The following is a 25,961-nucleotide window of genomic DNA, read 5'->3' as shown; positions in this document are numbered from 1 at the left end:
TGTAACATTTTGTTATACGAATTCCTGTTATTTTCCTGTCAGCTTGAACCAGTCTGGCCATTCTCCTCTGACCTCTCTCATTAACAAAGTCACTTGGGTCACCTTTCTTCCCCATTCAGATGTTTGGTCCGAGCAACAACTGAACCTCTTGACCATATCTCCATGCTTCTATGCTTTGAGGTAGTACCACATGATTGGCTAGTTCATATTTGCAATAATGAGCAGGTGTACCTAATAATGTGGCCACTAAATGTATTTTAGAACACTGATTCCAAATTCCAGGCCATTTCCAGGATGGCGAGTAAGGCTGATTTTGTTTTCCCTTGTTTTTCAGTTCCTTAGTTGAAGAGAGTGTGAATATAACCGTGCTGGGCATCCATGCAGCTCAGCTCAGTGGTCGCCTGACAATGGAGGGCCGAGTGAAAGAAGCATGTAGCAAGATGGCAGAACAGAAGGAGCTCATCCAAAAGATTGTGTAATATAATATTCTTGTGCAATAATTTAGTAATCCAATATAGAATATTTTGTGCAACACAAATAAAAGTTGCTGGTGAACGCAGCAGGCCAGGCAGCATCTCTAGGAAGAGGTACAGTCGATATTTCGGGCCGAGTCCCGAGAACGTCGACTGTACCTCTTCCTAGAGATGCTGCCTGGCCTGCTGCGTTCACCAGCAACTTTTATGTGTGTTGCTTGAAATTCCAGCATCTGCAGATTTCCTCGTGTTTAGAATATCTTATGTATTGATTTGAGGACCAGCACATGATGACAAAGCCAGCATTCATTGCTCACCATCACAGAGAAGCTCTGGAGAAGTTTTGGGGTTTTAGACCCAGTGATAATGAAGGAAGGACTAGTAATATATTTCTGAATCAGGACGGTGTGCCATTTGGAGAAAAGCCTGCAGGTGGCAGTGTTCCCCCAGTAGACAGCATTGAGAATTGAGAAGGCTGCATTTAAATAAGAGCAAGCGTTACACAGTCAGATGTAGCATTTTGTCAAAAGTGAGAAGACAATGGTAATGTGCCAAGGCCCAGAATGGAAAAGTAAACCATACAGGTTTATACATACACAGCTCACTGGGCAACACAGTTGGCCTGGATGCATTGAGCCAAAGGGCTTGTTTTCATTCTGAATGATTGTAGGTGATACCAATTTTGGATTTTAAAAATCTACTAAATTGTAAGTAAAGGGGGAAAAAAAAGGAAGCACAAATTTTCTCAGACAGAATGAACTAAAGCAGAAGATGGTAAAATAAATTTTGTTTTAAATCAACATATAGCATTAAGATCATGAGCACCAATATATAAAATACTCAGTTCTAGTGTATCCCAAGCCATGCGTACCGTAGTTAGATGCATCTTTCTTCTTACTCAATATCTAGTCAATGAGAGTGCACCACTACATTTACTGTCTCTCAGTATGGCTCATACACCAGCATAGACGAATAGACATGAAACATTTTACTTGCCTTAGAGCAGCAGGCCAACATGTGATTAAAAAAAGGTATCCAACTACAGTATTTCCATTAGCTTTGTCTCACAATGCAACCTGAAGAATGTCAAAGGCTGAATGCAGACAGCTGCCATTTCTTGTCAGAGATTTACTGAGTAACCAGCTTGTGCTGGCAAGTAAGAATGCAATGTAAATAAAGCAGAAACAGATATTAAACACAATTAATGCAGGTCTTCCTCTGAAGTGAGTAAATATGATATAATCTACCAAATTATGTGTGGTTTACATTCTTTCTGACCTCATATTTTCTCCTTTCAGTGAAAAGAAACATAATCAAGAAGAGGATGACATTTATCAGAACTGGTTGCGATCAGTCGCAGTCGTGTGTGAAGACCTCACACATTCTGAGGAGGTGAATATTAATATAAATGTTTCCAGATGTGAGAAACTGGAGAACACTGTGAAAATCCTGAATCTCTAAGGTGAATTAGTTGTGCATTGAAATGGCTCATGCTCACTGGTAATTCAAGGGTCTGCATCATGGGGCACAAGGCGAGGGACAGATACACAAAATGGGAAGGATCAAGTATAAATCCAGAAGGAATTAAAATCTAAAGGGTTCATTTAGAGCATGATGCGAAACCCTAATCATCTGCTGAGAGAAAACGGTTCACAATTTTGTTGGAGACAAGAATTGGGCTCATTTCAATGATGTTGTGGTCATAATCAGTCAGGAATTAGGAAGTGACAAAGGAGGATTGCCACAAGGGATAAATAATTCACTTAGAGAAGACTATATGGAAGCTGGTTCACTGCCCAGAGAGGAACCCTTTAAGTACAACACAACCATTTATGTGCTTCTGCTTCTCCCAGACTTACTATTTCATGGAGAAGCATTTTCCTAAAATTTTGCCCATTTGAAGAATCATTTCTCCTTTATCTTACTTTGCATTTAACCAATTGTAGGCTGACCTTTTTCAAAAATTTTTCTATTTCAGGTGGGAAGTACGGCAAAATCAAAAAATGAAGAAAAAAGTGACTCTGTTTTCAAGGTAAGTGCTGACTCCAGTAAGCATGTTGTCTGAAGCCGCTAATTGTGGCTGTGGTGCAGTGTGAAGCATTGCAAATGATTGAGACTCTATAAAGATGAAAACAAGGGAGCAGTTTGCAAGTAAGACAAAACTGGCAGAACAGCCTATTAGTTCCATTGGGTGCATGTGTACAGATTTGTTACTTAGGTGAGGCACCATAATGCTACCTAAGTCCTTCAAACCACGCCAGGAAATACCAGTGCCTTCAAGAGAGAAGGGACCTGCTAGGAAGACTAACATTAAAACCAAGACAGCAAAGCTTTATTAAGGTGCCACAGATGGCAATAAGTGATGTGGATTAAATTGTGACCTCCAGTGCTGTCTGTGTGGAGGTTGCATGTTCTCCGCGTGCCCTCATGGGTTTTCCTCCAGTGTGCCAGAGACATACAGTTCATGAGGTTAAATGCCTACTCTATATTGTGCCTGATGTATATATGATTGATAGAACTTGGAAGTGGGGTTTGGTTGTTGGGCTTAGGTTTGGTGTAATTAGCCCAAAAGCCCTGCTTCTATGTTGCATTACTCTATGCCTCTAACACGAGGGGCACCTGTCAATTGAAGAACTACAGACACATCTTGTCCATAAGGCAATTAGATACTTCAGCTCTTTTCCCACTAAACTACTGAACATGATCGGCCCGAAACGTCAGTTGTACTCTTTTCCATAGATGATGCCTGGCCTGCTGAGTTCCTCCAGCATTTTATTTGTGTTGTCCGGATTTCCAGCATCTGCAGATTTTCTCTGATTTGTGATTGAGCACATAGTTTTCCTTCCTGGTCTGCAGGTCAACTAGATCATTAATGGTGTTCTCTCCCCTGTTATTTCCCCTCCCCCAACAAATCTACCACCATTACTCTGCTCAAAAATAAAGATTTGTTGTTTCTGTCTGAGTTCACTCTCTTTTCTTCCATCCTTTAATGTACTTAGTCTTTCAAATTCATACCTACCTTAATCAGAGCTCTTTGTCTCCATTCAGTTTCAGATGAAGCTGCAACACCAAAATTGCTCTAATCATGGTTCAGGTCATTCACAGCCAGAGAATAGAAATCAATGGCTTCACGTCCTGTGCCCATGTCATTACTCTAGTGTTACACAAGGGTCAATTACTGCCCCTAATGCCCTACCTTTTTTCCCCCTTTGTTTTCTGCTTCCAGGCAACATCATTAGAAATGGAATCAGTTTCCATTTTTAAACTAACGATACCCAGGTTTGAATCACAACCACCTCTTTTGAACATAGAACACAGAAATCTACAGCACATTACAGGGCCTTTGGCCACAATGTTGTGCCAACCATCTAAACTACTTTAGAAACTGCCTAGAATTTCCCTACCACATAGCCCTCTATTTTTCTAAGTTCCATGTACCCAAAAGACTCTTAAAAGACCTTATTGTCTCCACCTCTACCACTGTCGCTGGCAGTGCATTCCACATACCCACCGCTTTGTGTAAAAAAAGTTACCTCTGACATCCCCCTTGTGCCTACTTCCAAGCACCTTAAAACTATGCCCCCTCGTGTTAGCCATTTCAACCCTGGGAAAACTTCTGGCTATCCAAATGATCAATGCTTCTCATCAGATTATACACCTCTATTAGGTCATGTCCCATCCTCTGTCGCTCCAAGGAGAAAAGGCCATGTTCACTCAGCTTATTCTCATAAGGAATGCTCTTCAATCCAAGCAACATCCTTGTAAATCTCCTCTGCACTCCCTCTGTAGTATCCACATCCTTTCTATAGTGAGGTGACCAGAACTGAACATAGATCCTCCTCAGACTAATCCTCCACACTGCCAAGAGACTTATCATTAATATTATATTCTCTTCAAATTTGACCTACCAAAATGAACCACTTCACACTTATCTGGGTTGAACTCCATCTGCCACTTCTCAGCCCATTTCTGCATCCTATTGATGCCCCGCTGTAACCCCTGACAACCTTCCAGATTATCCACAACACCCCCAACTTTTGTGTCATCAGAAAACTTACTAACCCACCCTTCTGCTTCTTCATTCAGGTCATGTATAAAAATCACAAAGAGGAGGGGTCTCCTGCCTATGTCATTGGTATCAATGTGTACCATGACCTCTGGCTCCTCACCCTCCCATTCCAGAATATTCTGCAACCGCTCAGAGACATCCTGGACCCTAGCACCCGGGAGACAACACACTATCCTGGCGTCTCTTTTGCTGCCGCAGATTCTCCTATCTGTCCCCCGAACTATCGAATCCCCTATGACTATTTCTCCGCCTGACTTCACCCTACCCTTCTGACTCTGAGCTGACCACAGTGCTATTGGTCTGGTTGCTGCTGCTTTGGCCAAATAGTCATCCCCCTCAGCAGTATCCAAAGGGGGTACTGTTGCTGAGGGGAATGGCCACAGGGTCAATGACCCTGCACTGATTTCTTTCTCCCGTTACCTCTCTCAATGTTCACTCATCTACTCCGCGAATTTTGCACTCTGGGTGGAACCACCTGCTCAAAAGTCATATCTATCAAATGCTCTGCCTCCCATATGATCCTAAGCTCATCCAGCTCCAGCTCTTTTATGTGGTCTTTCATGAGCTGGAGTTGGCTGCACTTCCAAAAGGATTAGTCAGCAGGGAGACCATCAGGTTCCATGAATTCCCACATCCCCAGAGGAACATTCCACTGCCATATCTGCCATCCTGCCTGCACTATACAATGGGTAGCCAAAGCCACGTCTTCTAACCTTTTTCTTTGGTGTCAGCCTCTTGAGTCAAAGCCTGATGCTCCCACTCTCACCACTGGCCCACACCCAACAATGGCCATCCCACTTGCTCCTTCTGTCCTTTTATTTACTTTGCAAGTGCTCTGTTCCTGCCACTGACTGGGCCTCTGGAATGTCTGAACGCCCCCAAAGCTCTCTATTTACACAAGCTTCGCCAACCTATGAGTAACCTCCTCAAAGTGCTCTGTTCCTGCTGCTGACTGGGCCTCCGGAACCTTCTATTGTTTCTAAATTATTGCACTGTTAATCCAAAGACCAAGACTGGATGAAAAGGAATTTCCTACCATTAAGTATTGGAAAGCCCAAGGTCTTTGGTCTTGCATTTCCTATTCCCTAACCACCATCCTTCTCCCTGGCAATTATCCAGAACTATATCATTCTTTAGCACCGTTACTATAATACTTGATCATGAGAAATTCATTGTTCTGGCCCAATTTTCATACCACCAATAAGACTGCTTCTTTTCTTTGTATAACATTGTCTGACTTCAATCCTGCCTCATCTCATCTACTGTTGAAACCTCAAAACCCTTGTTAACTCTGTATTGATCTGTTTAATGCAGTCCTGATTGCCTACATTGTAAATATGTGGTCATCCAAAACATCCCAAATTATGCTGGTGCATTCACCCATTTGTCTCCACTTTGCTGACCTCCCCTCAATCCTAGTCAAGCAATTTTTTTTTGTCAAATTTTCACTAACTTGTTTCTTCACAATCCATATGATCTTATTCTGTTATGTTCCAGTTTCTTCTTACATTATTGATGGTGGTGTGACATGGGTGGTGAGATCAGCTTTTTTTTTTGTTCATCCCTGATAAAGCCTCTGTGAAGAGAGCACGTGGATGTAGAACTAACTCTGCCAACTATATCAAGCAATAGTAGATCAAGGCAACTGGACTAGATATACAATGACCTTGATGACTGAGAACGTTCATAGATATAACTCTGCCAACTGTTACACCATCCTGACCTCCAAATGCATTTTATCATACCTATCATTAATTTCAGAGTTATCTTCAAATAAATTAACATGCTTTTCGTCCTTAAATTCCCAACAGATGTTGTCCGATGAGGTTGCAAACACGGTTTATCGTCTAAAGAATGCAAGAAGTAGGATGTTGAAGAAGCCAGTGCCTAAACCAACAGCAGCTCCATTGCCAATGATTTAAATCTAAGGAAATTGGAGAAATTGATCACCTGAAACTTTGTAAATGAACTGTGCAATTTTTCATTGTATTTTTACAAATAATATAACATCCTGTAAAGAAAATTTAACTCTTTGCATTTTTACTGTAAAAGGCCAAAGTTGCTTTCCTTTTGTGAAAGCTGAGCAAGATACTCCATCGTGTTGCTGAGTGGAGAGATCCAGGGTTTTAACACAACAGTAACGAAAAATGAGCAAGATTCATCTCATGGCTTCCATGGACTCTGCTACCATCTTTAAAGCAAGATCACAAGTTGTGGATGTGCCACAGTTATGCTGTGGCATTGCCTCTTTTGGGGGTATATGCTGGAGTCATCATGGACGTAAACCATAGTCCAACACGACACAGTATAGGCCTTTTGGCACAGAATGTCATTGAAACTCTTCGCCTCTCATTGAAACCCATCGTGTTTTAAAAGGCCTAGATGGAGTGAATGTGGAGAGGATGGTTCCTATAGTGGGGGAGTTTAGGACCAGAGGGCACAGCCTTAGAACAGAAGGATGATCCCTTAGAACAGAGACCAGGAGGTATTTCCTTAGCCAGAGAGTGGTGAATCTACAGGATTGATTGTCACAGATGGCTGTGGATGCCAAGTCATTGGGTATATTTAAAGTGGAGGTTGATTAGTAAGGCCATCAAAGATCAGGAGGAGAATGGGGTTGAAAGGGATTATAAATCAGCCATGATGGAATGGCAGAGCAAACTTGATGGGCCGTAAGGCCCAATTCCGCTCTTATGTTGTGCCGACCTTTTACCCTACTCGGAGATCAATCCAACTCCTCCCTTTCACACAGCGCTCCATTTTTCTTTCATCTATGTGCCTAAGAACCTGTGTCCCTAATGTACCTGCCATGTACTTACTGCTCTGTCTAAAACAGCCTACTACTGACACCTTTCCCACACATTCCTCAATCACTTCTTGTATATAGCTACTGCCGCCTTGGGGGAAAAGGCACTGGCTGTCCACCCTAACTATGCCTCTTATCATCTTATACACCTCGATCAAGTCACCTTTCATCCTCCTTCACTCCAAAGAGAAAAGTTCCAACTTGCTCAACCTTTTCTCTCTGATTTGTGGAAGAGGGACTGAGTTTAAAAATGGTAGTAGAGGTGTCAATCAAATAACCTTTGACCTGGTTAAAAATGAAAACTTTGCATTTAAGTTTTAGGACCTGAGTGTAGGCACTCACATTCTTTAGAAACAATTGTATTGATTCCCTTCTCTTTCCAGCCCCTTCATTTCATCCAATGAACCTGGCCACATATGGTTGATGTTCAAGGATCAGCTCAATAAGCATTTGTTGGGTTCGCTTCATGTTGAATGACACAGCAATTAAAAAGCAGTAGGAGGTAAAATTTCAGCTCAAGTTTTAGCCTGATAACTACTCACCACATGATGAGCAATTTTCAAGATTCATTCATACAACCTTTTGCAACAAAGATACTCACTGATACTGAGATATTAAAGTTTAATGTGCTCTTTAAAAGACTTCAAAATGTCCCAACTGAATGTTTTTTTCCTGGGTTGAAATATCAATTGTTACTGGTTAACATTAAATGAAGATGAGTCAGGCTGGAATTCAGAGCAAAAGACATGAATGGACAAAGCAGAGGAAAGGTAGAATGCTTGTGCAGATTCAATAGGACTTATGACCAATTTTACTCTTCTTCTTACAAAGGTGGTAGGTGAGAAAGATACAGGCAGTTGGAACTAAAGTAATTATTCCTGTTCCTGATAATTAATGCATTTTGGTCAGGCAATCAATTGGCTCATTTTCCTTTCCACAATACTGAAAATGGTAGATTCATTTCAATCCAATTAATATAAAGTGTAACTAAACTCAACAACTAGAAGGTTGCAGATCTCATCTCCAGTCTGAACATGGTTGAAGCAATGGCAGCAGTGATGCTGATTGGGTTGGAAGAGGAAGAACAACCAATAATGTGACTCAAGAGCACTAACCTGAATATTCAGGAAAAAGTGCATGCTAGTGAAAGGACTGTCAATTTTCACTGTCTAAGACTACACATTAATTCCAACCATCTGGGTATAACAGCATCCACACAACTATGTACAACAAGGATACTGCAAGTGGGTAAAAGCAGGATAGTGCAGGAAAAGAGGAATGTAAGCAATTAAATTACACCAACTTGGTTTATATAATTTATTAACAAATGTTAGGCTGCAACATTAAGCTCAGGTAGAGCTGGAGGACTGGAATTGTTTTTTTTTTTGCGTACAAACAACAGCCTACCATTCTTTAGTACTGTCGATGAACAATTTCACCCCAGTAATTTTTAATGTCAAAAATAAGCACTTTACAATGAAAATATAGACAAAGGTAAACCGGGATACACAAATCAAATGTACAAATGGAGGTCAAATCCTATTAGAATAATAAAATTCAAATTAGTCATTACATGCATCAGGGTAACATCAAAAGGCTAACTATGTTCAGCTCAGTAACACTAGACTTAGTAACTGGCCGATGACATATAGGATAGGCAAAACAGATCAACAAATCATTAAATGGTCCATTATGAAAAGTTTTATGTGTCCCATTGTAAAGCAATCAATACAGCAGCAATTATTGCATGGTAGTTATACACAACAATGCTTTGTGTAGATTCAGCATTTATAAAATTGGAACCATGTTTTAATAGAAATAACTTCAAAATAGAATTACAATCTTCCAGCATATTCACAGAAAAATGAATGTACAGTCCAAAAATGAGATGAGTGGCATGTAGTAGGACACAACAGATCTCAATTGTGCGTCTAAGAGAATCAGCACTCTCTGAAAGTAAAACTAGGATTCCCGGGATCATTACTGTAGAATGGAAAACCCAGTCTTTAGCTACTGCAAAGACCCAACAGTAATTAGGCCTGTGGTGTCCCTGCCAATAGATTCACATTCACTTAGGATTCCACTTAATCATGCTAATACTCTACACAGTGAAGAACAGCGATCAATTTCTCATGACTTTGTTTTCAACTTCAGGATTTTATTGAGGTCAAGTATGAATGAAGCCCGCAAAGTAGCTGTAGTCATTCACCTTCTTTTGATGTTATTTCTTAAAAGGTTTACAACTTTACCCTGTATGGTGAGCTTCAGTTCAATCCAAGGGCTCTTCAAAGTACTGTATATACAGTTAGAAAGGACAGTTTTCATTCCACTTCATACGGTTAAACAGATGTCTTACATACAAAACTTCCTGGCCAAATAATTCCCTTAAACATCCATGGAAGCTATGCTTTAAACTCAATTCAGGCCAATAATTCAGTATTTACTCAGAGTTTAGATAATATGCATTATTCGCATTTTTTTAAGAATGGAAACGGCAGAAGACCATTCAGCATTTGAGACTTGTTCTCGGGTAGTTCATCTGAACCAGCCTAATGTCTAACTGCAATTAATACTTTGTCAGTTTCCTTACAATCAACCTTTTTATGTTTAACTTTATTGAAAAAATATCATCAATTTAATAATTTCATAAATAAAACATATTTATGATGAAGCTAATGCCCTACACAATGTCTGTGGCCAATATATATTACTCCAAGTCATACCATGACATAGTGAACATAAAATATGAAAAACAGATTGGACAGTAACCTAGTCTATTAGAGCATCAACTGGACATGGGTTAATTTTATCTCCCCATTTATTCCTGACCTCAGCTCAATATAAGGATGTTGTGCAATCACAATACAAACTAGAGAAATGTGTTTACACAATATGTGAATCATTTTATGGTACAGGCCAGACCAGAGTTGAGAAAATATAAATAAAACTTTATCCACAAAATAATGAGGATAAAGAGATTGTGCACAAATTTGAAGCACCTTAGCACCCAGACGGCCATGTTAGGAAATTCTCATTGGGAAATACCCCTAACCAGACAACTAGAATATCTCAAATGGACCCCAAATCAACAATGATCTCACAAACATAAAACTTCAACGGTGAATAACAGCTAACATCACAACTGAGCTCCAGTAATCCATGGATAGAAAGGGAATGTCGCCCGATTTCTCATACCCAAATGCTGTCCAAAGAAATGGTACAGCAAGTTTGATTGTGGGTGTAAAGTGGAAATAGCACTAGATTTGGCTAGGTTATGAAAGTCTGTCAGCATCTGGCTCGTAGTCTCAGGTGTTAAAGAATAGCTATTTGAGCAGAATACAAAAAAAAAGCTGCTGGTGCTAGTAGAAACATTGCTACAGTGAACGATTACCTTTCAGAGATGAATGGAGAATAATTGGAGATAGGAAACATTTCAGGAATGCTACAAACAACAGATGTCCTTATGGACGGTCTGTCCTGAAAACTGTAATACTGATTGGACACAGACGTGGAGACATTGGTATGATGAAAATCTGTTAACAGCAGATAAAATAGGAATATTAATATTTATGACATAGTTCACAGCCAGAAATAAGCTGTTAGACAATGGTGCAGTTACTGAGAATACGATCCTTAAGAAGAATAGAGATGAAGTATCCACCCTATTATGTCCACAAATAAAAGTAATGCAATACTCACATGGAAAGGAAGTTCAACAAAATACTTGCATTTTACTAGTTTCAAATAATCATTACTTACTGTCATCTCTCTTATAGTTCTCATTACTTATGCCAAAAACACTAAAATTGTGAGATGCACACAGCTGCCAATCTACCAAACATAAATGCCTACAATCAAAACAACTCTGTAAACCTGCAATTCAGCCCTATAGCTATTCAGCATCACTACCAACGATAGAGTACAAAACAAACTATCGTCTTTTCTTCAGCATACCCCTCAGCTCTGAAAACAATGTGGCCAATATGCTCTAGGATCACACCATATCACTTGAGATTTTAAGGGCAATTCAAGGCTGGAGCACTCAGTGGGTGATCCCAAGGAAAATTGATCAAGGACATTAGGGCCTTTAGAACTGTAATGTATTTGACAAAGATAAGTCTGTTGTGTCCATTGAAAGGGCGGCAGAGAATAAAAGGGCAGTGCAAAATAATAGATCTCTGGCCGCCTTTCCTCCCTGTCTTGTGTTAAGGAAAAAGTAAATTCTTCAGCTGAAGAGCAGAAAAAAAATCACTTCCACATCAAATTTTTGCTTGCTTTTGTATCAAATATTTCTCCATTGCTTGGTTCTAATACTGAGCTATATGCAATAAACTTCTTAATAGGTTATTCTGTGTACAGAAGAACTGGATTAAAAATACCACAGGAATATCATAATTCAGGCACTTAATGTATCCATGTCAAAGATTTCTATCCACTATTTTAATAATGGATCCCAATTAATAGGATAACACTTGTTCTCAAGTTTTAAAGGGATTTCAAGTGATTTTAGGGGAAGGGGACTGAAATTATTGTTCCACAAGGACAAAATGACCTTGATTGTTGTAATAAATTTTATAAGTTTTTAAGAAGTCAAACAGAATAGTAATCAGTGTAATAGTCAATAATTTCATCAAAAAAGTTGAGATTCTTTCACTGCAATAACACAAAATTTTGTTCCTGAACAAAGTCCATGCTTTCTGTTGTAACATGTTATGTAGGTGTTGGGCGCAGACAGAACAGTCTCAGTTATACGGTCTTTACACCTCTGTAGCTGTGTACTTACAAAAATCAAAAAATATTGAAGGGCAGCCAACACCAATCCATGACGAAAACACCTGCATTTATGAAGCATTTTTTTCAACATCAGGAATTCAAAGTGCATTAGATGGAATTAATTGCTTTAAAGTACAATGATTTCCTCCATCCACACAGGATATCACCTTTTTTTTTAAGTGGTGGTCATAGAAAGAGGGATATGCTGGGCCAAGACTTCAGGAGCACTCCATGCTTTTAAATGGGATTATAACATTTAAATGGGCAAAAATAATCTTAATTTAATGTTGTCTTTCCATTGAAGTATCTACAAAAAACATTACCTATTCACTAAAATTTCAGCCCAGGAACAAATAGACTTAGTTTTTGAAGGATTTGAAATGACAATCTTCTGACAAAGTCAAATGAAGTTCCAAATAAATCAAAGTGATAAATTTTCACATGCAGAATTAAACACTGCTGAAGTAAAACATATGCAGGTTTCTTGAATAAGAGTGCTATATCCACTTGATATTCCAGCTCTATGAATATTTCAGCAACACCCTATTTTCAAAAGCATCTGCTCTACTGCCAATCTTTATCTGCACTAAGGTTGCTAGAGCTGAAAATGGGACATGAAGAACCTGAACAATACTAGACAAGGGAGAATCATTCCCTTTTACTTGAATAAATTGTATCTGATCTCACTTTGACATACACAAATGTGAATATGCCAATCAACAGGAATTTGTTCCCTTTAACCCAAGATGCACAAGTACCAGTACTAAAACTGACATGTGCTTAGCATTCATGTTCCAATAGATCTATTAGTCTTTACTTGTACTTACTGCATTTATTAAGTTTCCCAAAAACTACAACTTAGTTAAGTGAATTTTCAATAACAGTTACATTGCTGTAGTGCAAAAATATGTACTGTAAGGTACCAATGACAGGGATCACAAACTCCAGTCCAAAACACCATCACATCCACAGTCAGTATTCTTGTTGCTGATTTTGATTCATCAATAATATACTTTCTGAACCTCAAGATCAATTCAACAAACACAAACAAGCTAGGTGTAAGCAATTTATATCATCAGCCATCCTGAATTAATCCAATAATCTAATTTTGGTGATCTGAGTCAACTAATTTAAACTGAAAGCAGAAAGGAAGGAAGATATAATCAGTCTTAATAAGTGTAAATTGGAAAAGGGGTGAAGAAAAGATTATAAAATGTTATCAACTTGCAATATTAAGTTAGTTATTAGTGCTCTCTGAACTGGAAAAGGGGCTATATGGTTCATTTCTTTACTGGCATCAGAATATCAACTTCAAGTAAACACTAAAAAGATTTTACACTTCACTTCTAAAATTCACAAGCTTTTCTAGCCCCTCTCTCATAACCATGGACTTTTTGCAAGAAAATGGTTACATAAGAAATACTTCGCATCAAGCCTCTAACTTCTCTTAATTGCAGCCTGTTATATTCACTCCAGTGCAGTAGTACTGTAGCGAGTGGACCTTTTCCCTTCCTTTCATCCTCATTTTCAGTTCCACCCCGCACCCTTACACTTTTCACGTATCTTTTGTTCAGTTCAACATTTATCACACTTGTCTCTGACTTTAAATACATTCTTCACAATGAGCTCAAACCTGTAAACTTCTCATATCCCTCCATATTTCCCTAAAACCAACATTTTAAAAAAACTGTAACATTCACTTATTCTGTATTCTTTGCTGTCTTTTTAGACAAGGTTATGTCCTCCACTGGGTTCTTGATCTAGATTTGTATGTTAATAAACTCTCTGTTCAAAGTTTATGTTAGGATATTCTTGTTTTTGTCTATTCTCAATCTTAAATGCTTAATTTGTGGCAATTCACTCCACTTTATAGAGACAAATTTGTATATTATGTTACATTATGAACTTATAAAACATTTTATAAACAATTCTGTCATATCAATAAACAATAGTCCCTTGGCATTATGTCAATATACTGCATCCTTAACATATTTATAATAATAGTCAGAACTAAAGGAAAAGAACTTACTTTAACCTAACATACTGTAACATGCATATGCTTTCTGTACATGAAGCTTTATCACCTCAAAGTCTCTTCCCTAACACCACTGGAGATAAACCTGCGATGGTTAGTATTTTACATAGTTCAAGTACTCACTCCTATCACAACCTCTGTTGGAAGAACAAGATCTCTGAATGCATCTTGGATTTTTCATAAACTCAAGTATAAAGATTTTACATTTCAATCATTAGTTTGCTGAAAAACAGGCTCAATACTGAAATATAATTAACTTTTATGGTTAAGAATTAATTTGGAAAACTTAAAAGATTACAGTGTTATTGGTTACCACTAAATAATTTTAAAGTTCAATCATGCTATCTAAAGATTGTCTATCCTTGACAGCTCAAATGATAAAAGTGAATAGCAGAGCAAGGTAGTTTCAAAGTTTCTGTTCTGTTCTAAGACAAGTGATTTAATTAGAACATGTTAATTAGTAGCTACAGGAGACAGTTACATACAGCAAGTTTTGTGGTGTAAGCACAGAAAGCAGTTACATACTACATAGTTAGTACACAAACTGGTTAAGCATACATGTAATGTTCTCTGTAAAATTAACTGTCTCTAGACAATATTCTCATGCCTGTATATGTTGAAATCTTCAGAAAACAGTCTTACCTATATTTTAACATTTTTCTTGGTAACACTGCTTAGGTCATACTTATTCTCAGTTGGTGTTAAAAACTGTCTCCAAATTAAATAAATACATATATAAAAGAAAAATATGGAATGCCTTATTGTGTGAGAAAATAACTTAATGTTAAGGAAAGCCATGCTCCAATGTAAATTATTAAAAAGGAAATTAAGTCCAGTACCAATATTTTGTTGGCTCAAAGAATTTCCTTTACCTCCCAAAAATATAATTGAAAAGAAAGCTCTAGCATTTCAGAGTTTCCTACCAGCAAAAACAGAAAAAAGGTGGCTTAAAACAGATTCTTTGAGAAAGAATTCCCACTGGATATTGCTTTACTGTATCTCTAATGTATTCATTTATAAACCGTGGTAAATTCATAGCTCTAGGTGTACAAGTTGCACTCGTACTATGCAAAAAATAAGTAAATGCTATAAAGGAATCTATTTGGAAGTTTGGTGGATTGCTGAGCTTGGCAAAATGTTTGTATACGTTTTGGCTCCAATCCAGAAGCCATCATTAGTTGTCTCCTCAGAATGCCACCTTATATACTCCTCCAGGGTCCAAATAGATAGATTAAACGTGATCTGATTGGCTGATTAAAAACCCTGTAAACGGTTCAGTGTAGAAGGTTCTGATTGGCTAGCTTCTAGGGAGGTCCATTGTAAGTGCTTGTTTCAATTCCCAGATCCCGAGATTACTAATGATTCATTAATTGTTGACGTCATTGTTTATCTTTATCTTTACTCCGTAAGAGTTCATATACCAGATCTATGCTGATGTGCCTTCTGCTTGCTAGCTCTTGCTCATCAAGCAAGAACAAGAACGAGAATTTCTTGAAGTATGGTTCTCTATAGAAGGATCCATCAACAAACACACCAACATAGATCCAGTATATGAACCCTTAAGAAGAAAAGAGAAACAATGACGTCAACAATTAGCAAATCACCAGTAATCTTGGGATCTGGACAGCAAAGCAAACACTTCCAAAGGGCCTGCCTTGAAGCTAGCCAATCAGTATCTTCTACTGCTAAACAGTTTTGAACTAACTAACTAGATCACAATGTCTAATTAATATCTATTTGGACCCTGGAGGAGTTTATAAGCCTGCATTCTAAGGAGACAACACCATCAAATGCGCATTGATGATAGCTTTTTGGTTGGAACCAAAACATTTGCAAACATTTTGCCAAGCTTGGCAATCAACCAAACTTCCAAATGGCCAACCCGAGCTATCAATATTCCACAATATTTCAAAGAAATCTATACTTACGAAGTAATTTACAGCTTCTAGTGTTTCTTCTTACTACATAAGAAAAATCTGTAGATTAAACTTAGTCAGAAAGTTAAATGCAAATGATCTTTGAAATTAGCAATTTGCTTAGCTTGTTAGGTGAAAAGGGAGAAAGTGCAATACCCGTTTTCCTGGTTGGTATGCAATGTGGCCTATTGGAAATTGAATGTCTAGACAAAGAGTGAGGCCACCACAGTTATGTAATCTTTCATCACCCATGATCAGCCAACACTCAGTACATCAGTTTATATACAGATTTATGATGATACACCAGATGGCATTCTTCAAAACAAACCAAAATAAAGCGCTGGTGAGGCCTCACTTGGAGTATTGTGAGCAGTTTTGGCCCCTTATCTTAGAAAAAATGTACAGGGACTGGAGAGGGTTCTAAGGAGGTTCACAAAAATGACTGCAGGATTGAATGGCTTGTCATATGAAGAGTGTTTGGTCTCGGCCTGTATTCACTAGAATTCAGAAGAATGAGGGGTGACCTCATTGAAACCTATTGAATGGTGAAAGGCCTTCATAGAGTAGATGTGGAGAGGATGTTTCCTATGGTGGGACAATCTAAGACCAGAGGACACAGCCTCAGAATAGAGGGGTGTCAGTTCAGAATGGAGGCGAGGAGGAATTTTTTTTTTTTAAAACCAGAGAATGCAGAATCTGTGGAAATCTTTGCCACAGGCAGCTGTGGACGCCAAATCTTTATGTGTATCTAAGAGAGATGTTGATAGATTCTTGATTGGTCAGGGCAAGAAGGAATACGGGGAGAAGGCAAGAGATTGGGGCTGAGAGGAAATTTGGAACAACCATATGAAATGGCGCAGAAGACTCAATGGCCTAATTCTTCTATATCTTGTGGTCTATGGTCTTATGGTCTAAAATGGACAAGGGAAGAAGAGAAAATATACAGGAGAAACAAAAAGTAAATATGCACTTTCAAAATAAACTGCATTGGAGAAATATTGTTACCCTTCATGAGTTTTAATTCTGTGGAAAGTTGCAAAGCAAAACTAAAGCATTAGAATTATTTGCCAAGTATGAAATACCCATTGGTCAATACATCCAAAATTTATAGGTATTCTTTCCTCAATTTTGTGCTCATCTATTCTTATCATGAGCATAATAACAGGCATTTATGTGTAAAATAGCACCAGAGTGCAATGCATAAAAACAGCTGTTATCCCCTACACCATAGAACAGTACAGTTTTCAACAACTTCCAAATCTACAGCACTGAAAAGGGGATGTTTATCTTAGGGTAAAAGATTGAAATGCACCTTATTTTGCAAGGGAGAGGTTCCTGATGTTAAAGATATTGCAAATGTTTTCTAGGATACAAAGCATGCTTGCACAGAAGAGCATCACAGCAAAAGGAATACCTTTTTTTTATATAAATGTGCAGGCTACAGCACAGGAGGAAGATATTTAGCTATCAAAATTGTGCCAGCTATTCAACTGCAGTTGTCCACTGTAATCATATTACCCGAATCATTCCCTGAAGCAGTGATTTTATTTCTCATTTAAACAAGAGGTAGGTACTGTATAAATGTCATCAAAGCAAAGAGTAGTTGCTTGAACTAGTTTGATCGCTTTAAGAGGTCTGAAAAGAATTTTCTGCTGGACTTTTATGTTTTTGATTTCCTTGAAGATTACATAGTTTCCAGTTGGACTAGGGAACAGGTATATTATAATGCACAAGATATCATGCTTATGTGGATAAACCTGAATGGACCTGATCTTTCTCAGTTTATACTTTGAATCCTTAAATGTATCCTTTTCATTCATATTCTTCACTTTGAATATTATTGAATTCCTCAAAATGCTGGTTTCATTGTTTCTCAAAACATATGAATTCACAAATGTTGATTGAAAAGATTTCAAATTTTAAAAGGACATTTAGGATTATTGTTAAGAGGCTGAGTTTGAGATTAACTCGAGAGTCATGGAATTCAGTTTTTATCTTGAGACCTGCTTGCTTGATGCCTTTCTCCCACTCTGATTCTAGGGATGATAACTGAAATATGCATGGTCAATTTCTATCAAGTTATTGAAGGGCAGAGAGTTCACTGCACAAAATGCCACAGGAGAAGGACCATCTCATCGGGGTCACCTACCTTAGCTGGCGTTAGCCACAGTCCTTAAGCCCTCCTGACTGACGACTGCTTCATGGAGGTAACAATAAGCTAACACAGAAACAAACCGATGAAAATAAATCATGTGGCTCTAAATTAGATTCACACCATAGTTTTCCCAGATTTTTGCGTCCCACTGGAACTTAGCAATACGTTCTTGTTACTATGCAAAGGGGACATTGTCCCTCAGTTCATTTTTCTATTGCTTCGATCATTATCGTCCTTGCATTCCACTGCTGAAAGAGCAATGAGCATCTGGGCAGCATAATAGGTGGCCATGACGATGGCCCGGGAGTAAGGCACGGGGAAGCAGAACTTATTAACTGCGATGGTGAGGTCAGACACCATGAAGAGCATGGCTCCAAGGCAGGCACACAGTTTGGTCCATGTCCATAGGTCGTTGAAAAGTTGCACCCCTGCAATAGCACGCCAGCCCATGAATCCGATCAGTGCGATGTAAACCGCCACCAGGTAGGTGAAGGGACCAGAAAGGTATGGGTACAGCAACCAGTAAGAGAGTCCACAGATAATCACGACCCCACAGCCAGGCTCAGGGTTCATGGGCTTCATTCCAAAGGCTGAGGAGTACAGAACGTGCGTGATGGCAAACATGAGCAGGCCTGAGGAGTTAGCAAGAAAAATGTGTAAGTAAAAGGTTTTCATTTTAAATTAGTTCAAATTAAAATGAAATAAAAAAGGTCAAGTTTACAAAAGTAGGAGATAAGACAAGATGAAATAAAAGCTAAAATGGCTCTGCTTGCTAAATAAATTCCTGGACTTGGCCAGATCCACTTTCAGCAGATTGACTCCATTATGATTTCTTATTTAGGGTTAAGTGATCCTAGTCAAGAATACAGCAGGTTTTATCACTCACAATTCAGAGAAAGAAAGATCAATCAAAAAGAGTACTCAGTTCAATGAACCTCACTAGGAAAATGTCTATCTGTACACTGGAGACAGTCTAGGATTGTATTCACCTTTGAAAAGCTCAGGACACAGAACATCCAAACACTGCCCATAGTCACACCAAGAACAACAAGCATCTGAACAAGGTACTACTACTACTAATAATAATAATACCTTTATTTATATAGCACCTTTTAAACATTAAAATGCAGGCTTGAAATGCTTCACATAGATTGTAAAAATAAGTTAATATAGTCATAAAAAAAAGACAAAATTTAAAAATCATAAGACCAATATTATATAGAATAAAATGTAATTGAATATACCAAATTATATAAATGTAATCAACATCTACAGGCGTTAAGTAATCCTCTAAATAGGCCAAATTTAAAAATATAGGTTTTAAAAAAGTTTTTAAATGTTCCACAGTAGTAGCCTGACGTATCTCAGTTGGTAGAGTTAGGTGCATACGAGCAAAAGACCAGTACTTATAGTCATACTTTATTGATCCTGGGGGAAATTGGGTTTCATTACAATTGCACCATAAATAATAAATAGTAATAAAACAATAATAGTTAAATAGTAATATGTAAATTATGCTAGGAAATAAGTCCAGGACCAGCCTATTGGCTCAGGGTGTCTGACCCGCCAAGGAAGGAGTTGTAAAGTTTGATGGCCACAGGCAGGAATAACTTCCTATGACGCTCTGTGTTGCATCTCGGTAGAATGAGTCTCTGGCTGAATGTACTCCTGTGCCCAACCAGTACATTATGTAGTGGATGGGAGACATTGTCCAAGATGGCATGCAACTTGGACAGCATCCTCTTTTCAGACACCACCATCAGAGAGTCCAGTTCTATCCCCACAACGTCACTGGCCTTACGAATGAGTTTGTTGATTCTGTTCATGTCTGCTACCCTCAGCCTGCTGCCCCAGCACACAACAGCAAACATGATAGCACTGGCCACCACAGACTCGTAGAACATCCTCAGCATCGTCTGGCAGATGTTAAAGGACCTCAGTCTCCTCAGGAAATAGAGACCGCGCTGACCCTTCTTGTAGGCAGTCTCAGTGCTCTTTGACCAGTCCAGTTTATTGTCAATTCATATCCCCAGGTATTTGTAATCATATATTTGTAATTATATGTTTGGCTCTAGGAACACTAAGCAAACCAACATTCATGGATCTAAGATTACGATTTGGGATGTAAGAAGATAGACACTCCAAAATAAACAGAGGAACTTGATTATTCAAAGACTTATATACAGTTAAGAGTATTTTAAATTGATCCTAAAGGACTTAGGCAGCCAGAGTAATGATGCCAAAACCAGTCAAATGTGCTTGGATTTTCTCTTCTTGGTTAAGATTCTTGCTGCTGTTTTTTGAGCAAGTGTAGTCGATTTATATCTTTCCTAGGCAGTCCTGAAAAGAGTGCATTACAATAGTCTAATCAGCTAAAAGCAAAGTCTGTATCAATTTTTCTGCACCTTGAGATGTTATAAGAAACCAAACTCTTACAATGTTCCTCACATGAAATAATTGAAAGAGTGGACTGCTACCCTGATATTCTCCTGTAAAATGTCTTGATACAATTTTGAATTCATTGTTCCATTGATTGCAAGATGTCCAGGCCCTGAAGCAGCAAAGCAGCCCCAAATCATGATGCTCCTTCCACCATGTTTCACAGTTGGGATGAGGTTTTGGTTTTAGTGTGGGGTGCCCTTATTCCTCCAAAACATAGCAGTATACATTTCTGTAATATAAAGTTCAACTTTTATCTCATCTGTCTGCTAACATTGTACCAGAAACATTGCGGAACATCCAAGTGGTCTTTTGCAAACTTGAGACATGCAGCAATGTTTTTTCTGGAGAGTGATTTCCTCCGTGGTGTCCTTCCATGAATACCATTCTTGATCAGTGTTTTTCTTATAGTGGACACATGAAAAGAGACTTTAGCAAGTTCTATAGATTTCTGCAGGTCTTTTGCTGTTATCCTTGGGTTCTTTTTCACCTTCTTCAGCATTGCTCATTGTGCCCTTGGTGTCATCTTTGCAGGACACCCTCTCCTGTGGTGAGTAGCAACAGTACTGAATTTCCTCCATTTGTAGACAATTGCTCTTACTGCGGACTGATGAACACGCAGGTCTTTAGAAATGCTTTTGTAGCCTTTTTCAGCTTCATGCATCGCTGCAATTCTTCTAAGGTCCTCTGAAAGTTATTTTGATAGAGGCATGGTGCACATAAAGATCTTTCTTGAGAAGTGCTGTGTCAGTAAGCTTTGTGCGTCTTTTTTTTTTAAAATAGGGCAGTGCACCTCTACAACCCACACCTCCAATCACATCTCATTGATTGGGACACCTGACTCCTTTGTAGAAGGCATTACCCCAGTGGTTCATTTACTTTTTTGAATCTAGACTGCGATTGTTTAAATGGTGTACTCAGTACTGATGAGAAGCAGTACAATTGTGTGTTATTAATTTAGGCAGATTTTGCTTATTATTGTGAATTCAATGAAGATCAGACCAGATTTTGAGTAATTAATGCAGAAAACCAAGTAATTGCAAAGAGTTCATATAGGTTTTCTTGCAACTGTATATTTATGCATCTAATCCTTTTGCACAGTATGGTACGATACTTCCGGTAAGATGGCAGCCCGTTTGGATGCAGCAGGCTCTTCGGGGCCAACCAAAGATGTTCTTTTCTTTGTTAAATGTGTTTTTCATGATTATAAGACTATAATGGACTCTAAACGCTATGGGTACAGCAGGTCTACCACACGAGTGAGCTGCTCTTCAGAAGTAGCCAGCCATGGCGTTGTAGAAGCCGGCCGGCATGTCAGAGGAGAGGCCAGCTGGCAGGTTGGAGAAGGAGGAGGAGGAGCCATTTTGAGTTCAGAGAGCATGACCTGGGTGCAGACTATGTTGCTGCCTGCTACTCAAAGGCAACAGTTAGTGCGCAAAGGCGGTGTGCAGTGTGACTGTGAATGACTGTCTTGGATGTTTCTCTTGCAGTCACACGACTCTGTTGGACATTGATAATGTAAGATGCTACAGACCTTTTTCCCTTGTTGGGTGGTGAGGCAGCAGCATGGTCTCGGCTATAGCGAGGACTAAGCCTCAAGCTGGTGTTGCATGGCGTTCATGCTCAGTTAGGGGCTGACCTCTCTCGCTGGTGCTGTCCTCCAGTGTTCGATCAGCGGAATAACACGCTGGATTACCAGGTACTATACCATCAATCTGTGGAACACGTCACTCAGGGTCTTGGACTATATACACGTTTATTGCTCGAGTATTTTTTTTCCACTCTTGCTATTTTGAATGTGTTATGTATGTTTTGGCACCTTGGCTCTGGAGAAACACTCACATTTCGGCTGTATTCTTGTATGGTTGAATGATAATTAAACTTGATTTGATTTGATGTGATTTGAAATTTAGCTTGGAGTCAATAACACTTAAATTCTTTACTCCTGGCTTTTATAAGGCCAGATGATCAAGTTTACTTCTAAGATTCACACTTTTTTTTATTGCTACCAATAACTAAACTTTGTTTTTTCCTTATTTAGTTGAAGGAAATACAAACTCATCCATTCTGTAATACTAGTAGGCTACTGGACCACAGGGTTTAGAGCCTTGGGGTCAGCTGGCATAATAGACAAATAGAATTGTGTGTCATCTGCATAGCTGTGGTAATTCACTTTGTGCTTTGAGAAAACTCCCACTTAATGGGAGCAGGCTGAGTAAGAACAACAACAGGTTAATAATTGATCTTTACGGCAAACCAAATACAATATCATGGATTTTGGATGCATTTTGGATGCACAATCACCACAGCTAACAAAGAATTTTTGTCCTGTTATTGAGACTGAAACTAACACATGGCAATACCAGAAAGATCTACTGGTACAAGATGGCACTGGTGATGCCCAGTGACTAATCAGCAGCAAAAATCAAAGGGAATTACTAAATACCTTATTAATAACACTTTATTAATAACGATCAATGCTAACAATGGAGAGGCGAGCAAAGGGTGGTCGAGGCAAGGCATGGTGCTGGCAGAGGTGGAGGTGCTGGCAGGAATAGCGGTGGCAAGCGGAGGCAAAGGTGTGGTCTTTGCGGAGTCTAGGCAGTCGTGCCTTCGCCGAGAGCAAAGTAAGTCTCGATGTCTGATTGATTTAAATGGCGGGCTGAACTGGGAAGGTCGAGTACGGCTGAATCATGGCGGTGGGGGCCAGGACCCAGAGTGGCCCAAGAGCAAGGAAGGACCTGATGTTTGGACAATTTAAAGGCCGGATGAGATTGAAAAGGTCAGGGTGTCGGGACCGGAGGCAAGGGCCGGTTCTGCTTGCAGCTTCGATGTTTACCAGCTCTGTGCTGAACTGAGGCTGTCGCTTGCTCCACCCGCAGCGATGAATGGCTTTGCGTCTACGGTCTTGCGATGTTTACTCGGCTCTACGATGAACTGAATCTGTGGCCTGCACCAGCTGCAGAGATGCCTGGCATCGCATCTTTTGTGAGGCTTCAGTTCTGTATGCTATTTGCTTGCTTTTATTGTTTGCATGGCTTGTTTTTGTTCCCTCTCCATGCTTTGAGAGTTTGACAGTCTTTTTTTAAAAAATTGTTCTTTTGTGGTTTCTTTGTTTTGTGGCTGCCTGTAAGTAGACAAATCTCAAGGTTGTACAATGTATACATACTTTGATAATAAATGTACTTTGAACTTGACTGAGGTGGTTTATGAAAATTCTGTGCTCAAATCTAAGAGAACAAGAATTGACATGTTACCTGCTTCACCATTAACCTGTAAGTCACTAACTACTTTAAACAATGCACTTTCTGTACCATGATTTGATTTAAAACCTGACTGATAATTGAATTTTTAAAAAAAATCTATTCTTGACAAGTAATCGCTTAACTGTTGAAAAACTATTTTTTCCAAAATTTTACTTAGAAAACGCAGGTTGGAATTAAGTCTAAAATTGTACAAAACAGAGCAGTCTAGGTTGTTTTTCTGAATCAAGAGGTCACCAACAGGTTTGGAATCATCCACAGGGATTGCAGGATTTTGGACAGCAGGCAACAAAAACTAATCTAAAACAATCTGCTTCAATTTAATTTAATAATTAATAATTTAATTTGCTATCAAATTATTAAAAGATGTAAGGAGCTTTATTCAGTGAAACGCTCAGGGCCATAGAGGTGCCTGACTACATGTTCAACACTACTGGATGTTAATCTGAACATACTTTAAGGCATTACACAGTAGAATATTTCCAAATAAACCTAGTAAATTTATAGGGAGTTCAGGAAATCTTCCAAAATATAACACACACACTTGGATTCACCTGTATTTCAAGCAATCTATGCACACTCCCCAAAAACTAACATCACTAATACATGACCACTGTTATCTCATGCCATTTATTTAGTCACTGTGACATAACTCCATCAATCCATACTACCTAGGATTTCAAGCCCCAATAACTGGGATCTCCCATAATCAACAAACTGAATCTTGTGCTGTCAGAAGCTCCACTTTCACCCTTTACCCTTAAACTGAGATCTCATACTGCCAATAGTCAGACACTGGGAACTCGCTCCATTCGTACACACTAAGATCTCACACCACCTCCTTATTACAACCATACACAATACTACAGGTCGACCTTCACTAATCCGACTACCTGTAATCCAGTTCCTTTGATAATCTGGCACTAATAATGCTTAATGTGATCCTTCTGTAATTCGGCATTTTCCCTAATCCGGCACTCCTCAGTTCCCAATGGTGCCAGATTAGTGAAGGTCAACCTGTACTACTACTGGAATCTCAATGGTGTGCAGACACTGAAGCACTTCCATTAAAAGAGAAAAAGGGAATACATTTTAATTTTTCACGTGCAGTGTTGTGCAGCTTTAAACATGTTTCTCGAGAAACTCACCGTGAACAAAATATCCTTGTTCCTGCCAGATAAGAAATGCATCCCCCAAAGCAGAAAATATCAGGCCTGCCAAGATCTTTCTTGCACTGGGATGTGTTCCTAGGAAGTTGATTCCATGAGCTAGCAAGAATACCCAGAGACAGAAGATAGGTAGACACTTGATCAATGCACTGAACCACGACGGACTAGAGGTTGGCAGCCAGAGGACAAAATATACACAGGTGGCCTTAAAGAAAGGTACCAACTTAGGCCCCTCACATTTAACCTAAAGAAAAGAAAACACAATGAGCAACTGTACTGATACCAGAACTTCTGTACACTTACCTGATATAACAGAAGTTTTTTTTATTCAATTCAATTTTTTTTCCAGCAATCTTTCTGAATGTTCTCTACCTTCTTTATGTCATTATGGTTATTACTGATGAATTTCATCTATTCTTGAATAGTAAAGTATTTGTAATTTATTAAGCACATTCTTAGACTGAGTTAGCAATGTTCCTCAGGTTCACGCCACGGTGCAATTACTCAACTCCATCACTCTTCCCCCACAGACTTTCCAAAACTTCAACAATTCAAACTAATCACTGCTTCCTGATTTATCAGGGACATTTTTATGCCTTTGTGCCTCCAGCAGAGAGAGCACTTGGAAAAGATAATGAAATCTGGAGCACAATCTGCTTATAACTTTCTAATCACTAACTAAATCAGGAAATTCTGCACAGTGCAACCTGAATTTCTGATATGCACTCCCAGACATCACACTCTGCAAAAACTCATTTCAGGGAGGTAGCGCCATCAATTTGAGGAAGACTCCCGGAACATCTGGGACAGGTGGGATGTCTACAATAGAGTAGCTCCTGAGCAGCTAGGCAGCTAGTTTAAAT

At 38.9% G+C, this 25,961-nt stretch overlaps 2 protein-coding genes across 6 annotated transcripts in view; one reads left to right on the top strand and one right to left on the bottom strand.

Moving 5' to 3' along the window:
- Positions 1-9,854, top strand: part of LOC140205146 (circularly permutated Ras protein 1) — a 77,681-nt gene extending 67,827 nt beyond the window's left edge. Inside the window, exons 17-20 of the mRNA XM_072272406.1 lie at positions 335-475; positions 1,772-1,865; positions 2,452-2,505; positions 6,354-9,854. Of these exons, the coding sequence (XP_072128507.1) occupies positions 335-475; positions 1,772-1,865; positions 2,452-2,505; positions 6,354-6,464 (400 nt within the window). The 3' untranslated portion in view covers positions 6,465-9,854. The remainder of the gene's footprint in view (positions 1-334; positions 476-1,771; positions 1,866-2,451; positions 2,506-6,353) is intronic.
- Positions 1-25,961, bottom strand: part of tmem86a (transmembrane protein 86A) — a 57,961-nt gene that overhangs the window by 15,748 nt on the left and 16,252 nt on the right. Inside the window, exons 2-5 of one of the 5 annotated variants that reach the window (XM_072272411.1) lie at positions 25,078-25,342; positions 18,222-18,859; positions 16,085-16,117; positions 8,756-9,641 (exon numbers count right to left, since the gene is read on the bottom strand). In XM_072272411.1, the coding sequence (XP_072128512.1) occupies positions 18,426-18,859; positions 25,078-25,342 (699 nt within the window). In that variant the 3' untranslated portion in view covers positions 8,756-9,641; positions 16,085-16,117; positions 18,222-18,425. Of the gene's footprint in view, positions 1-8,755; positions 10,882-16,084; positions 16,118-18,221; positions 18,860-25,077; positions 25,343-25,961 lie in introns of those variants that run through there. The other 4 variants (XM_072272408.1, XM_072272409.1, XM_072272407.1 and 1 more) reach the window with 4 other exon arrangements.

Source organism: Mobula birostris, chromosome 11 (genome assembly GCF_030028105.1).
Source record: "Mobula birostris isolate sMobBir1 chromosome 11, sMobBir1.hap1, whole genome shotgun sequence".
Classification (NCBI taxonomy): Eukaryota; Metazoa; Chordata; class Chondrichthyes; order Myliobatiformes; family Myliobatidae; genus Mobula; species Mobula birostris.
Note: the sequence above shows the minus strand (reverse complement) of the source record. Positions and strands in the feature narration are given on the sequence as shown.